At 36.1% G+C, this 18,074-nt stretch overlaps 1 protein-coding gene across 7 annotated transcripts in view; it reads left to right on the forward strand.

Moving 5' to 3' along the window:
- The window catches only part of LOC112459860 (peroxidasin-like), a 124,416-nt gene that overhangs the window by 55,026 nt on the left and 51,316 nt on the right, over positions 1–18,074 (forward strand). For all 7 annotated transcript variants that reach the window (XM_025024220.1, XM_025024215.1, XM_025024214.1 and 4 more), the window contains one exon: positions 4,139–4,352. In XM_025024220.1, coding sequence (XP_024879988.1) covers positions 4,139–4,352 — 214 coding nt within the window. The remainder of the gene's footprint in view (positions 1–4,138; positions 4,353–18,074) is intronic.

An 18,074-nucleotide genomic window follows, 5' to 3' on the forward strand; every position in this document is an offset into this window, starting at 1 on the left:
GCTATCAAACAATCGATGTATCACAGTTTTTCGTTATTTAAATCACGCGAGCCGGATACTCCGTCACATTAATCGAACAATTCGTGAAATACTCCGCGCTCTCGATGCGAAAGCGATAAGCAAATTACTTCCAAATTGATATACAATCCGAAGCGTGACGCAGGATGCATTCGAATTCCTTCAAGAAATAATCGTTGCAAGTCGTGATAAAACATTAATTTAAAATTCTGATTTTTCTCCCGCTATGATTCGTTTGAATAAATCGCGCAAGATAACATAAGTCGTGAATCGTGTGAATCGTAAGATTTTATCAATCGCGTAGATGAGTAATCCGATGTGATCAACAGAGAACGATGATATTGTGTTTCTAATAGCGAATTCGATTGAATGCACTCTCAGTGCGCACTGGTGCATATTAAAACCATTGCACACTGATTTAACCTCTAATCTTTAAAGTAAAATGCAAATACCTCGATCGATAAAATGTCCAATACATATTTTACCAAATAGTACGATAAAGAATATTGAATCGTGATTTAACCCGTTTATATTAAACATACACTTTACGTTGATTTGTGCGCGACGGCTTTAATGTGCACCAGTGCGCACTGAGTGCATCCAATCGAATTCGTTATTATATTCTGTGATATTCTTCTTGTTCTTATTGGATCATATTTCGAAATGTAATAATAATACGCACGGAGCGGCTTCCTGTCGGTTCGAATGTCGGGATGGGAACGATAGCGCAACGATCGTTTTGTAAACATAAGCGGCGGTGTACGACCTTTCGAGTGTCGGTTTGCAAATGGTAACTTTGTAACTTTGTGTATGTAACGAAAGACCAAGATCGCGCGTCGCACACTGTAAAAACTAAAAACAAATACCAAGGCCAAAGCTATCATTATCTCGAAATATTTAATATTTCGTAATAATATTTAATATTTCGTACCGCAAATAAATAAATTCTTATCTACTGAACTAATTTTTGTTGTCGCACAGTATTTAATATTTCGGAATTAATTTTTGTTTCATATTGAGATACTTCATATGTATAATCTTTACTATACCTTATAAAATAAAATTATCTCGAATAAATTCTTACGTTCCAAACTAATTTCGATAAATATGCCTATCGTTGCACGTAGAATCTAACAATCTGTCTTATTTGTTTTTGGAAAAGATATGTAAATCGGATTATTATCGTTACTTTGTGCCAAAAAATATTTTTTTGATAATTGAAAAAATTGATGTATGCAACTTTAATATATCAGGAGATTTCTTTCGTGGTTTTAATTCGTGAGAATTGTCGATTTACAATCACTGATCATTCAAATATGATTTCGTGCACTGTAGAGAAGTTATGTAAAATTACATTTATATACACAAATGTCAAAATTATGCGATTTTCAATGAAAATGTATTTTTTCATTTAAAACAGATATATGCAGCAAATATCTCGAATATATTCTTGTATTTCAAACTAATTTCGAATATGCTATTGTTGCACATTAAATCTAATAATCGAAGAGGAAAATATATTTTATTTGTTGGAAAAGATACGCGTAAATTATTGTTATTGTTACTTTGAACCGAAAAGTCTTGAATTCGAGAGGAATAAAATTATATAATTTTAATATATCAAGAGATGCCTTTTGTATGATTTTACCAAATCATGAAAATGAAATTGTTGATTTATTATGCCATTAATTATTCAAATATAATTTCGCGTAGGTACAATAAAAAGTTATATACAATTATACGCACATTATAAGTATTAAAATTATATACAATTCCCAATGGAAATGTATATAATATCATAAAAAAATATGCACAAACAACAAATTTAAAATATAAACATGCATATCGTATACATTTTATATTTATTGTGTAACTTTACGTACCTTTGTACGACATCGAACTTTGTTCGGCAATTCGGCAATATTAATCGTGCACAATGTTTAATTTCCACCAAAGCATAGAAAACATTATTAATAAATGTTTACATAATAAATCACGTACAGCATTCTGTTATTGATATTAACTGATTTATTTGTTATTTCACGCTTTTTAAACGTACAAAGTTATTATAGCTGTGGACAAATTACATTTATATTGGTGAAAAGTTTAAAGCGCGTTGCGAACATGTTTTCGAGCATCGTTAAGCATCGTTAAAGAAAGAATAATTATTTGAAATATAAAAAAATTCCTATTTTCAATGATAATATTTTTATTTAAAAAAAATAAATCGTGCAAAATATCTGTTTTAATATATCGTCACCCCGATACATTAGTGGTAATTTAATAGCAAATTAGTGATCGATTAGTGATAAGAGGAAGAAATTAATTGAATACATTGATAGTCGTAAATAAAAAATGAACGCGTGAAACGGAAAAATCAGCTTGTTCGAACATCGGGTGCAAATAATCGCGTGATAGCCAGCGTTCTATACATATATTTGTAAAACAAACACCAAAACTGAACGCTAGTTATCTCGAAAAATGTTTAACTTATTACAAAATAAATTTGTGTAAATATTTTATTTTTTGCATTTTAAATCAATTCCTGGGCTGTAGTACATTAAATACCGTTTATTTGGTTCATTTGATGGAAAAAAATAATTTATTATTATTACTTTAAAGCCAAATTTTTGCATTTCGAGGAAATTAAAATGCACAATTTTCATAAATTACGCAATTTTATGAAAATAAAATACAAATGTCAATTAATTACAGTCATATTAATCATCAGAATATGTTCATCGATGCGCGAGATTTTACAGGATTCTCATTAATTAGTTTCTTTATCACACTTTGTACCAGAAAAATGTAGCTTTGTAAAATTATCTTTTCAAAAAAGTAAAAAGGACGTCAATATCTGGTTATTAATAATAATTTTTTTCCAGTCCAACAATTTTTATGGTTCAGTCAGGATATTACACCATGGATTGTTATAACAGGGTCAAGTTTTTCCTATTAAATTTTTTTTACTTTTAATAAAAACTATTTCCTTAATTATACATACATATGTTATAAACTTAATATGGATCATGCTTTCTTATTATGCCTTTAAAAATTCTTCTATCTGAAAAAATGTATATTACAGATTCGATTATATTAAAATATATAGTTATATAGATACATATTCATAAGCGCAAAATATACAATATTTATATGTATTTTATTGGATATTGAAGCATGGAACTGTGACTGAATTTAATTTTATACTTTACATAAGCTTTTTATTCCCAGTTGACGCAAATGTTTAAAATCATAACTTTTATTAAAAAACAGGTTTAAATGCATAAAAAATTATATGTATATATAATATATAAAATATTTCTTAATATGTTTTTTTTTAAGTATTTTCTATTTTATTAAAATACATATTAATACAATATTTTCCGCACATTTTTTTTGTCGAACATGTGCACGTGGCGTGATTTTTTTAAACTTTTTTAAAATGTTCATTGATTACTTTTCTGTCTTGGCACGACAAAAGGAATTAATGCCAAAAACATCTTGTGAGTTTATCTGCTTGACTAAGTTTATTGAAGCTGTCAGAACTCTTTTGCGCATAAAGCTTCTATTCGTAATTTAATGAATGGGGAACGATACAATTGGTTTTAAAATGCGGACATATATTCGCGTCAGATAACAGCAGTTAACGGCATAACTTACTCTGATTTACGGGCAATACGGTCGTATTTTTATGGCACACTGTTCCATTAGCTTCGATGTGCATGATTTATGCAAAGTGTTCTTGGCACACACTCTCTCTCTCTCATTCTTTCGCGAAAGGAACAAGACTACTTTTATACGTTCACTCACGAAAGTCGACCGCGTTATAAATATGCCTTGTCTGCACCCGCTTGTACATCGCGTGTAAAGTTCAGAAGCGAGTAGCGACTTTCCGGAGTCTGGAGTTAATAATTTTCGGAGGTCACCAGCAGCTGACCAGGGGAAGAACGTGTCGATAGAAATGTATGTTTTCTATTTTATTACTTTAACTAACTGTTAATGGAAAAGAAGAAAATGCTCCTACATCCCTTATTATTTTACTCAATTCTTTAATTAAAAGTTTCGCGGGGAAAGTTCTGATGGACCGCGTCATGCGCTGCTCTCTTCTTTTTTATTACAGGTATCCTGGGTGCGTAGACGGGGAGAGGAGCTTCATTTACTCACCATTGGCCTCGACACGTACGCGAGCGACTCGAGATTCTCCCTGGCCTTTGAGAAGCCTAATGACTGGCGATTGCTTCTGCGCTCCGCTACGGAACGCGATGCCGGCCTTTACGAGTGTCAAGTCAGCGCCCATCCACCATTAATCAGAACTGTCCATCTAGCGGTGTCAGGTAAGTGAGCGCGTCATTGCGCGTGTGTTCATCTGACCATCCGGGACTTGGCAACCTCGAAGCAATCAGGAGCTGCTATTTCCTACTACTATACTAACGATATGCACTTTGATCTGATGACTGCATTGCGGCTCCTAAATCACCGTGTTTGTACAGGTTGTCTTGAAACCGCGCGTCCCTATTACCGGAAACTACGGATATTAAAAGTCAAAATACGAAAAGATATATTATTATTATGTAGGTATATTAGATTTGTCGACAAACTAGAAAATTATTTAAAGTCGAGTGTTAAACAGTTTTCGTTAAAATAATTCCAGATCGCGCTTAAACAATTCAATAATGAGAATATGCGGAGATACCCTTGTATCATCAATTATGTTGTAATTCTTGTATCATTTGCGAAGCTTTATATTTTTGGTATAATCGCTGTGACGTTTATTTCGGCATCGCGTAAATTCGTAGGTATTCGCATTTTAACGCGAGAGAGGACTAATTATGCTAATTATGCTAATGGTAAAGATGAAAGGCCATGTGTGTGCATTATTCTCTTAATCTACTCTTATAAAGTACCGCTAAAGTAGAAAGTCGCTCTTTGTAGATACATAATCCATGTGACTCCCGTGGCGCGTTTTCGCTGGACCATAAATCACGGTAGCCACGTCGTTAGGGTCGTCCTCTTCGTGGCATAATGGCGATCTCGATGCTGTAACGATGTTCTCGTGGCACCCACGTCCCACGCCACTTAATTGGAGTCCCATCCCTTACTCGTATCCCTTTCCCTCGTCCCACCCTTTCGCTCTTTTTCCGTTCGCGCGTGTCCGTATTTTTCTTTTATTATTGAGAATGCAGTTGCGCGCCAGTCTCTGATATACGAGTTGCACGTACGTTAAACAAAATCAAGAATACAGAAATACGTCGAACTATGCTCCGGTTACAACATTGTCTTACTTTAGTTGCGGTGCGTAGGATATTTAACTTCAATAACCGGAGTGTAACTTGTTCTAACGCGTAGTAAGCTCATTATCATCTATCATCTATGCATAACAGGCTTGCACCGGATAATTCGTGACTGACTCGGCCGACTATCAATGATTGATTGATAGCGGGCAATATCGCGGTTGTCAGCTATATTTGATTAATAACGGACGTAAGACTAATAGACACTTTGAAGATCAAATTCGGGCTTTCATCTACAACGTCCGATGATATCTCTATAGCCTGACGGTTTTAGCTCCTCAGTACGTATAGTTGAGCGAATAGTTCGGCCGAGATTAATGAGACCGGCGCACGCTGAAAAGAGAACTTGGAACACTTGCAGTTTCAAAATTTATATATTTGAATAAGAGCTATTATATATATATATATATAAAATATATATTTATACACACAGAATAACTGTAAATTAATTACGGTATCACGAGCATGAGTGACATATGTCGCAAAGTATAAATTTACGATGACGAGCGCTTCAAAATTGACTCTTTTCAGAAATGCGCTATTCCTTTTTTCAGCAGATAGTTAAGTTTCGCGTCTTTATTGGTCGATACAAGAAAACTTGTTCTTTCCTACTTTTTTAAAAAGTTTTTAAAACTCAATTATAATCGGATCTATCTGTACGACGGTGGACATAGTTAAACCTTTTGACATATGCAAGGAGGAAGATATTTAATTGGATATAAGATGTATTTTAAAGTTTCGTATACATACTTTACCGTAGTCTTGTACATATACCGGTAAAATCTCGATTTGACAAATCGCGCGCGCTTGTTAGACTGCACTACATCGGAAAAGAAACATGATGATAAGAAGTACGTGGCGAAAGATGGAGAGATAGAGAGAAGACGAGGGTAGAAAAGAGACAGAAATAGCAGCGTGAGAGATGAAATCAATATAGATATGCAGATATCGAAATATTTTTCAGTCACCGTAGCTGCAATAGAGGGTTATGAAATATCCTGACCGAAATACCAGGTACAGAGCTGAAATAAATTCTGTGTTCTGTGAAATAAACGGAATATTTCGCGGACCCAACTGGTGGAACGAACGATTGCGGTGTATTATTCTCCTACATATCGTTCGGCTTTCGTTTTAAGTTATAAAGTTCGTTCAAACGTATCATTTTCCATAACTTTCGGCCGAGTATCGATATGGCTAGTGAAGATCTCTCTTTTGTACATTAAGAATCTCTCGAGAAGTTGGATTTGGAATACGCTGGAACAGCTTGACCAAGACATATTTTCGTTCCCTTTGCCAATATGATTTTCTAATACGAATCTCTTTCCATGTGCATTCCTTATATTTTTATTCTGTGATTTACGCGTCGTAAAACTTTGTGGCACTCTCGCTTCGAATCTTGCGCGGTATCACGACTTTTCTCAATTTATTACTTCGTTCTTGAACAAATGGAAAAAAAATCACGAGTAATGATTTCCTTTGAGAACGTACCGATGCGTTCGTTAGCGAACGAGAATTCCCGACCCTTTCCTTTCCTTTTTTTCATTTTCTCTCGCGCATTTCTACATCTGGCTTACTCGCCGTTCTGCCCTTATCGGCGCGTGCAAAGATTTCTATAATGACCCGTAAAAGTTGCGACAGGCAGCGGCATCATTTATTATCGCGACTTTACTTTTCTTTCGTTCTTATCCTTCCATTAATCAAAAAGTCATCATTTTCTCCCGATGAGCTATTTATGTTATTACGCGCGCGAGCCAAAACAACGCGTTGTTCATTATTAGGTATAGCGGCTTTAAATGCCGCTTCAACATCGGCAAGCAGGCTCGCGCTTACGCAGAAATAAAGTTGCGTTACGGAACTTAAGAAATAATTCCTGGTCGACGGCACTGTCCGGGGGGGCTTTATTTCTGGCAAACGTTCAAATAGTTAGGAACTTAAATTCCACGAGCGATGGCGGCTTTTCCGAGGGCGTAAACTGCTTGTGCCAGCACCCAGTCTCTCGTTTCACTGCCAGTCTACATTGAGCTTTGCCGTTGTGAATTTTACGAGCCTCGGGCCACATTCTAATCGGATTTCCATAATGGCCCATCGATTGATGTCGGCCCAGTACAAAAAGAGCGCGAAATTAATACAAGAGACAGAGAGAGAGAGAGAGAGAGGGAGAGAGAGATAGTTTCTTCGTCGTTCCGGTTAATATACGAAATGGAAAGATCGCTTGTAAAATAAAACGATAAAGAAGATTTTAAAATTTCCGCGTATCTTTTTTAATGCTATCATCTAATTGATCGCCTGTCAGCGAAGAAGCTAGTGCGCTACGTATTGCACCACATTCTTCGCGAACGTGGCTTTCATTCTATATTCACTTAATATCCAAGAAAGGATATGCCGATCCTGATGTGGCTTAGAAATGGCGAAATTTTCGCATAGATGCGATATGTATTGCATCCGACTACCGAGAGGCTGCCATGCCGGGAAGAATATTCAAGCGATTAGATCGGGAACGAAGTCGATCGGGAACGTCGCTTTTCGAGGGTTGTACGTGCGACGCGGGATTTTTGGGATTGGTCTTTCTACGACGACGACGACGACGACCACATTCGCAGACGAACGTTCCGTTATAAAGTCGAGAAAGCCGGGGAATATAGGGATTCTAACGGCAGCTTATGCAATCCCACGCTTTTCGCGACCGGAGAAGAAAGGATACGTGTACTCGACTACGGGTCGCCACCCGCTTTCCTTTACCGTACACGTTCCGACGCTCCCGTCTCGGTTGGCCGGAATAAATCAAGGCTTGCCAATACCGGGTGCTATCGAGGTCTTATTACACAGTCGCGACCGGTCTGCAGGTACCCGTCACGTTTATTTACAAAGAAAAGTTTACTTTACTCCCCCAACAGTCGATTCTTCTTTCTTCGTTCTTCTCGATCCTTTTCCCCATTCTCATTATGGTGTATCCAAAAGCCGTAATTCTCACTAGAGTGGAGAGCGGATTGCACTAAATTTTCCGTTAGCCCAGTGTGATATTTCGATATTTCGTCATATTTCTTCATCAATAATAGATTCTCGAATCAGAAGCTGTTGAAATGTTAGAACTATACGCTACACTTTTTAAACGAGCGATTGTAGCAATCGTGCTGGAGAAGGTATTAAAGAATTGTAGTATCGATTCTGGTGTTATATATCCTATTCGCGTGCGAAGTTTGAATGGCGAATATGATCGATCGCCATAATAATCATACGATCTCTTATCCGTTCTTATTCGCTGTGAAATAGCTTGGCTGCGTTCATAGCCAAGAATCCGTCATAGTAATATTGCCGACGACAAAAGAACGCTTGCGCAAATTCCAACCTGTCGCTCTATCGCTCGCGCGAAATTACATCGACGAATTCCTGGCGTGGATCTTTTGGCACCGAGAGAGAGAGAGAGAGAGAGGGAGAGAGAGAGAGAGAGAAGAAAAGGACGGTGAGCGGGGACATTATCCTAGTGAAACAATGAGTTCCTCCTCCGCATCAGGCGGCAACGTTTTTCTTACCACTTCGTAATAGCGTTAGATTATGCTTCGTAATGCTGTATAAACGAGCCGTTCCGCCGTTTTACCGGCGTGATGGTAAATTTTCGTCCTCGGTCGACCGCGCGCGACAAGATCGAACTTTAAGTAACTGAAACCACGGTTTTTCACGCAAGGGAAAATTCAAGTCTCGATAAACAGCGTCCTAACAGCGCTCGCAATTGCGCTTGTTATACCGGGTAATTTTCGGATGCCTTAGTACTATCGCGATGCGGACGCTTTATCTTTCCTAATGGCTGTTATCGTTCTCTGCCGCTTATCGTATTCGATGTTAGGGATTCTTACCGAGAGTCGTAGCGCGGTAAACTCGGAAAGTGCTTACATCAGCGGCATTATTAACGCGAGCGTCCATTAAAACGGCAGACGTTGTAGCTATATAAGCACGCGAGCTTGCGATTTTCCGTTTGGAATTTTGTTCGACTGCACTGTAATTCTCACGGGAAACCGGTTATAGGTGCATTAGCGTTCCAAATAAAGAGGAATGCGAGAACATTGGAAAGCTCATTGCGACGGCGCGGCGCGCGCTGACGAGTTCGAGCAGTTTTTGTGTCGGCGCAATTTTATCAAGCCTTCGGTTGAACATTTCACGCCAGATTTCTGCGCGTTAAAATTTCCCGCCTTTACGGCCTCGCGTATATAGTATCTTCGCATACGATATTAAAATTGCAGTATGCAAATGAGACGAAGCGGACGTATCAATAGGCAAAGAAAAAAAAAAGAATTATATCAAGCCTCAGCGCACAATTTAGAAGGAGATATGCATTAACAACGATATATATCCTCAAATCCTCTCTTTCCTGCAAATTTGTTCATTCAACCATTTCGTATGCGCATTATTCAATATTCGAACGCGCGGCAAATCGAGTTGGCAAATCACGGAAGATTGAGATTTGGGACGCACGGCTAGTTCTCGAGCCGCGTAATCTAGATGATAACGTGCAGATTAAGTCCGACGCCGAAATACCGAGAGTTAATCGCATTCACGGGACACGCAGCGTCCCAGAAGCGTATAATTATCGCGCCCAAGCGTTTAACATCGAACTGACTGCCTCGGAGGGATTCCTATGGCAGTATACCGAGGATCCTAATTTCTCAGGGGCCAACGTTAAAATACATCCTAATTCGCTGACTCGTGGATACTGTGAAATGAGTTTCGTCTCCAGTTTGCCTCTCCTTTACCTTTATACCGCTATATCTATATTACCGAGCTTGATAATACTTTTCATTGTGGTAAAATGAAAGATTTTGTTACTCGATAATCAGGAAGAAAGGTTTTAACCGAAGAGACTAAATCTTTTCTGGTGATACAACCAGTCTAAATATGAACATTTTGTTCGCGGGGAATAATACTTTTTATTATAATAAAATAAAAGATTTTGTTACTCGGTAATCGTCCAACAAGAAAGGTTGAAAACGAAGAAACTAAGTCTTTTCTGTAATATGACGAGACAAAATACGAACGTTTTATTCGCGGGAAAATGGAAATAAGATTAAAGGATCGAAAGGGATATAGCGTCGAGCTGCCAACTACAGACAAACCGATCGTTAACTATAATGGTTGAAATACACGGGTGTAACCGCCATACTCATGCATTTGGCGACAGCTTTGCGTGTGACCGCTATCATTTAATATCTCGTTAACGTTGTCGCACATGGAGACGCTTGATCGCGCGCGCCAAATAACAACCATCTATTAACGCGGCGCCGATTACCTACATGCACGGGCGTTACAAGTGCTCGTACCAGCAGCAATGCGAATTATCAATCAGTCACTTCTATCGGCATCTATTAATTAACAATAACAAGATTAACGAAAGCGGATTTTCTCCTAATCAACAAACTCATTATTCGCATTGTTCCGATTTATTTAAGTGCTCCTCTCAGAATTTATCTCTTTGTTATTATTACGCGTATTAATTAATTTTCTTCGTTGATTGCCAGTCACTAGCAGCACTCTACAACTGCCGGCAATCGATGAAAGTAAGTATATTCACGTAATAAAAGCGCGATATAATCAAATTATCGCGCTCATTATACTCGGTTAAAATTACGTTAATATGATTTTACTCTTGAACTTGCCGTGATGGGTACGCACATACAAAATGTCTCTGAACTCGCGGATCTCGGGAAAATCTAACTTTGAAAGTTAGAAAATTAATAACGTCGTTGTACGTTTTTTAAGCTTGAACGCTTTCAGCGATATTGCACGTCATCGAATTTGTCTGGACAATACTTTACCTTATATATCATCAAAATATGTTTAAAAATACAATATTCCATTAAAACAATAAAAATTATTTAAATATATATTATATTTCATATATAATTTCTTTAGTATAGACGTAGATTATTTTAAATGTTTTATTATAGATAAAATATTTTATTTTGTTTGTTTAAATATGTAGTTATTAAGATGAATTTGATGACATATGATATATCGTTAAAATTTATTTTAATTATCTAATAAGTCAAAAATAGTACAAAGATATTGTTAATCTGTTGATTCTTAAAATTATTCTTTTTGAGAAAGTAAAGTATAATAAAAATTTTGTTCTGTCTTCTCAAATGACTTCTAAACAGAAAATCACATCCTTTTCAGGTGCATTAAAGGTTGTATATTAAAAACATCTTGTATACATATTGCGATGTATCTTTCTATTTTACCTCATATGGACAAAAATTGAGAATTCCTAATGCAATAAGTGCAGGGATTAAAGCAGTTCGGGCTGCATGCAAGCGGAAGTACTTTCCCGCAAATGCAAACAGCAACCGCAGAGTCTCTCTCCACTGACTGAGAGTTCGCCACGCGTATGATATATATGGCTGCGCGTATTTGCCGTTAAACTGCAAAAGTTGCGTATGTAAATTGAGTCTTCTCTCGTGGCGATAGCTGTGTCGTTCGGAACTAGCGTGATTTTGTCGTGGCCTCGCGCATCTGGCCCCCGTCGACTCTCCGGAATCTTCCATAAATAAATGCATGAGCGCGCACGCATATGCACGAGATGCGAATATGATGCATACACGTGTAAACGAGTAGGATATATCGCGCATTCCTAACTCGTTCGTTCGTGGATTGATAGCGTTGTCGGTAGAAACGCGTCCGTGTAATGGTTGAACGGTGCCGCGACGATTACCTATCTTTTTGTCCATATTCTATTTTTTTTTCGCATTAAAAACGCATGTGCATACACAAACTACATTTTTTCCTCGTATTGAATCACATGTACATATGCATATAGATATTCTTCTGTAAAGGGGTAGAAATAGGTTTGCAAAGAGAGTCCCGCGTACAGAGAATTGTTTTGCATTTTAGCTTGATTTTTACTCTAGATTCCGTAAAGCGCATATGCGTGCATTCATCTGTAGCGTACGTAACGTTTACTATAAAAAATGCGTGCATATGCGCTTTACGGCACTCAGGGCAATAAAATTAATTTAGCTTCACAACGTGACAATGTGGCAAACAATTGAAAAGATATACATATTTACTTTTAATATAAATTCATTGAAATATACGAATATATACGAATTAACAAAGTTATACATATCTTCAGATTATATACTCGGAATATTACATTTAAACATAGCTGAAACAATCAGTATGCATCTGTGCGAATGTACGGTACTCGCTTACGCTGTGAAACTACGATTGATTCTCGTGGGAGATGCAACTACACCGAGTGCATTGTTAATACTCTCCAAGGTATAAACGAAAACAATATGCAGAGAAACTACGAAGAACAATAGTCGGGGAGAATAATCGACCGTGATCGCTAGCATACTTCGCGAAGTAGATATGCCAGCTATTTATTACGAGAAGTGGGGGATTATGTTTCTCAATAATGAGAACACGAATATAAGTTATCAGGAGAGCACAAGATAAATTGGTACGAAGAAGATGAATAACTGATGACACAGCAATAAATTCAGATTTGATTCTACTTGCAACTAATTTGTGTGGTGTCTTTGTCTAGATATTCCACACATTTTTCTACATCGTACAATATTTTATACAATATAATAGATAGAACATTTTGGAGATTAATTAAAGTAAAAATTCTTGATACAAAAATGTTGAGATCGTAAGTTTTCGAAATATAAGTGACAAAGTTAATTATTAATGTTGTATTTGTTATAGATTTTTATAGTATCGATAATATTTATAAATCAAGATCTCTAATTAATATATTGATGACATATTATTGGAATTATTTTAATACGATACGTTGATATTATATTTCGGGATTATATCGAGTATTTTTTATATAAATATAACTGAATTTTTTATGTAACTGAATATAAATAACTGATTAATTATTTCAGAGATAATTTATAAAATATTCTGTTTGCCGCGATGAAATATTTATTGATTCTTACTTCATTTTATTTTATTTTAAATGATACAAAGTGTGATTATCGATAGAAAAATTTTAAAAGATTAAAATTAAGTTAGCACATTGTAAGAATACACTCAATTATTAAGCATTAGCGTAATTTTTATTAAATGAATTAAGAAGAATATAACCTGTATAGTTATAAAATATTTCTTATATTTTTATCTGCTTATAATGTGTTATATGTGTATACATTGAAAAGATAAATATTTTTATTGCACTAATTTGTATACATTGAACTCTGGGAAAATTGAGCGAGACCAAACACGTACCACAAATTTTGTTTTAATAATATTTAAGAAAAGGAAAAAAGAAAATATAAAATTATAAGTTTAAATATTAACAATTTTTTTCTATCGTATTTTATTTTTATTTTATAAAAATTAATACTTCTGTTGAGAAATATTTGATATTTTATCAAATAGATTTTCTGTTCTCTTTATATTTATTTTTCTGTTCTCTTTAATATATTTATTTGTTTCACATATAGATATATACAAAAACCGTTTAATGTCCATTTTCCTCTCCTCCATAAAATATGAACATTATTAAGATATTTAAATACAAATTTTATATTTTAAAACTGCACTCTATGTTATAATTTTATTTTATTTTTTTCTCTTTTTTTTATTTATTAATCTGAAATTGAAAGTTGAATCAGTATAATATATTTGCCACGCTAAAAATGCTCAAGTAATATTATTAATTTATTATATCTTTGTGATGCTCTCAATTATGTATTGTCTGAAAGGCTCATCTATATATAGTCTGATTATCCGAAAATGTAAGAGATAAAAATATGTATATTTTTATATCAAGGATAAAGCTTTCAACAACAATAAATATACAAACAAAGGCAAGTAAGAGCTAGTTCGCAACGATGGTCGGGCGACCATATATTTTTATATTTGTATATGGAGATAATTTCTTTTTTATAAAAAAATCCAGAGTTAAATATTAACGATTAAAATTAATCTATTTAATTCAAGATAATTTATTTTTTATTTTTAAAAACTTGATATTTATATGGAATCTACGTACATCTTAAATCTTATTTTGACACAAGAAGTCTTCACACACAGATCCACTACTCCAGATTAAAATAAAAAAACTTTTTTTTTGTTAGTCATGACTGATACATTGTGCAACAGCGGAGTTGCAGTAAACTACGTTGAACTACATATAAAATGCAAATATATCCGAATTAACACACACACAGCGCATCGAAAATAATTAATATTTCAAAATATAATCGCGTACATGAAATAATAATAATAATAGAAAATAAACAATAATAATTAATAAAATAATAAACAATTAATTGTTTATTATTTTATTAATTATTATTGTTACGTATTCCGTAAGCAACAAGCAAAATGATAATTAACGAATTACTCCCATGGTTGCTCCGCGCCGTCCATCGATATCTCTCAGACCTTCACTTCCCAAGTTCCTCCGTTGCGTTCAAACAACACTCACTCGCGAAATGACAGTTAATTATTGCGTATGTAGTAACTGCAGACTTACGACAACTACGCGCGACGTTTTAAAAACAACACTCTTGATTTTAATTCTATAACATAACACATATATACTTGGCGGCGGAAAAATGACGTGGAGAAAGTACGCTTACGCTATAAATTGTAAACCACGCCAGATACATATATATCTGTTTCGATAAATGCCGCGACACGATTCACTCGTTGCGGACGTTAACTATCCATAGTTGTTAATTGTAAAGAACGATCGTGTTTTGAGAAATGACGACACACAGAGCGGCAGGCGCTTGCCTATTCGAGCCTCAGCGTGTGAATGATAGCACACCGACCTTAATATTTAATACTTTATCAAATAGATTTTCTGTTCTCTTTAAAGTAATTATTAATACATAATCGCGATGTGTTACGACTCTACGTTACTGAAACGATTTGATCCGACGATTTGTACATCACTCCCGCTCTCTCAAACAGAAAATACGTTTAAATATCACAGCGAGAAAGCTGCACGGATGCTACAAATAAAAAAAAAGGATTATCGCAATGAAACAGTAACTGCTTTAATGAACGATTGTCGACCTGATATTTAGCTGATCAACAAGAATAGTAATTGCTATTTGTAGATAGGAAAACGACAACGTTCACTTGTCGCGACCATGTTACGAGGAATAATATTGCCGCGTAACAGGCGACATCAAGCTTGAAATTTGTGGAAAACAAGTATCGAGCTGTTTTCCACAGACAATCGTATGTGCGTAAACAAAAAATCGCCGCGTTGCTGCATATCAAGGCACGTTATCATATGCGCAATGAAACTCGCGGCATTGCATTGCCACAGCGATATTATTTCTCCTAAATGTGATGGACACGAGTAAACGTTACTGTTTCTCATGTACAAGTGACAATTACCGTCCAACTCGATCAATTAACTGCGTATCAAGGCAATCATTTCAGTCAAAGCAGGTATTCCGTGTAATTTATTTATTTGTTATTGGAATTCAAGAGATTCGAATCGGTAGATAGTGATGCGAGCAATTTCTCGTGTCGCGATATTATCTCTCGTAACATGGTAGCGACGAAGTGAACGCTATCGTTTCTTATCTACAGCAACAATTCATTTTCCTTTTAATTAAAAATCGCGTATGTTGATTCCTCTTAATTAAAAAATTTGTAACTTGCATTTTTCTCGATATTTCTATTTTCGAATTTCGACTCTAATCTCCAAGATACATTATTTAAAATATCATACGGTAAATGTATGGCATTCTATAAGTATATTCGTATACTGAAAATGGTTAATTTAAATAGTATTTGAGAAAGACTCTATAATGTGCAGTAAATTTAAGTGATTAACCGTGTAATAATTAGTAGACTTTCCAAAGTTTGTTACATTTTAACGAAATAAAATTCAAAGTTAGAAGCAAAAAGGGCGTTAATATGGTTAAATTAAAAATTAATAAACTTTTAATGTTTAACATGAGTTTTAATTCCATTTAAGTTCTATTAGCCACACCTGGTTGGCTTTAACGGAATACTAGAGAAGGCAACTTTCTTTATTACAGCTTCGCGTCGAAAGTAACAGATAATTAATATTCTCCGCGGAAAATACGCGGAACACGTGATTAGATGCGAATAGCGCATATGAGGCGAATTTTGCAGCGGCGCGTACAAGATGTAATTGGATCAGAATTGAATGCCGAGTTTCTGATACATGATGCAATACCGCCGATATTGACGTATGAGTTTTCCGCTCACGCAGTGAGTAGCATTTGTGTGATATTAACGTCAAAATAAAATATAACAAAAAAATATATATATATAGATAACCGACGCGAATTTCCGCGATGATGTTTTTCTGGTCATACCGGGAGCAGCTTGGCGCACCGCACGGCGACGCGCATTAGATCTTTTCATGGTGCAACGACTTCAGGCAAAGCTTTTAGCTCGCCAGGCTGATTTACGAAATGGCAGAAGGCCCTTTCCAGCAACGTTTCACGTCGCTCGTCTCGCGGTTGGCCGGCGGCGTTGTTCTCGACCGATGCAGCAACCGGGCTCTCTCTCTCTCCCCGCGACTACTACCTCGTTTTTCTCGGTTTCGCTCCGGTAAATAACGTCGGAGTAGGTTTGGGCGCGGTGAGAAAAATTAATGCCCGCCGCGGGCCTAGTGGCTCTTGAAGCTTTGCTGGATGGTTAGTAATGGCATTACCGTGCTACAGGCTGCGCCATATTATGCAACCGTCTCCGCGGTATACATTGAACGAAACTTAGTGGTGTAAAACTGCGAAGCGAATTTTGTTAATACGCAACGCTGCGCATATTGTCGATAAAATCCAATGGCGCATTATTTTCTTGGCCGATAAATTTATTCCCGAGAGGTTTTTTCTTTTTTATTAACATTTTGAAGCATATTTAATTTTAATAATATTACGCGATACCGATTTAATTATGTTATTAACTGGTATGTGCTCAATCAAGCGATATTACAAGCTTGATGCTATTATTTATATTCATTGTATCGACGGCTTAATACGCTTGTACTACATAATATTATATTTGTATTATTCATGTAAATTTATGCATCTGATGCACGCAATCGCGTACATCAGCTATTTCTTGATACTTTATTCATTTTGACGTATAATGAACATTTTGACCGCTCATAATAAGGATTTCGTAATTAATCTGCATTTATAATTTTGTTCAATGCCTCTGAACGAGTAAGGATGAAAAAAAAATTGTCAAATAGTTTGATTAAATTCGTAAGAGGAACGAACAAACGAAAAAGAGATCTGTACTGTATACGCGTGACGTGGAGACCGATTGTGGAAAGCGATGCGCGTACAGCCAATTTTTAAGATTCATGGCTCGGGGCGGTCGGTGGAGTTCCGATTTGGCGTCTTTAGAGCGTCGACGAGGTGGATGCGTGTGGATCGGTACGATGCTTTGGGACGGGAGGAGAGCTCGGCGGATGCTCGACGAATAGACGAGAAGAAGAAAGTAGGAAATAGGAGGAAAAGCTGAATGCCGTGCGCACCACGCGCAGTGTCATTCGCGAAGATAGTGCCTTCTATTACCGAACTTTTAAAGGCGTCTTTTGAGCAATATTGTCTTCGCGGTGCAAGATGGAATGCCACCATTTCGCCTCCTGCCTTCCTCGCAGCCTTCGTCCCCTCACGCTGCATTTCTCCCCGTTTGCTCCTCGTTGCGGCACATTCGCGAGACAAATGGATAAGATCGTTCCAGAGGAACGTCATAATCTCAACTCTACTGCAAATGAGACTTTTTAAGTATATTATAGAATTTATTAAA

The sequence above is a fragment of the Temnothorax curvispinosus genome, unplaced genomic scaffold (assembly GCF_003070985.1).
Source record: "Temnothorax curvispinosus isolate PA1 unplaced genomic scaffold, ASM307098v1 QBEX01010178.1, whole genome shotgun sequence".
NCBI lineage: Eukaryota > Metazoa > Arthropoda > Insecta > Hymenoptera > Formicidae > Temnothorax > Temnothorax curvispinosus.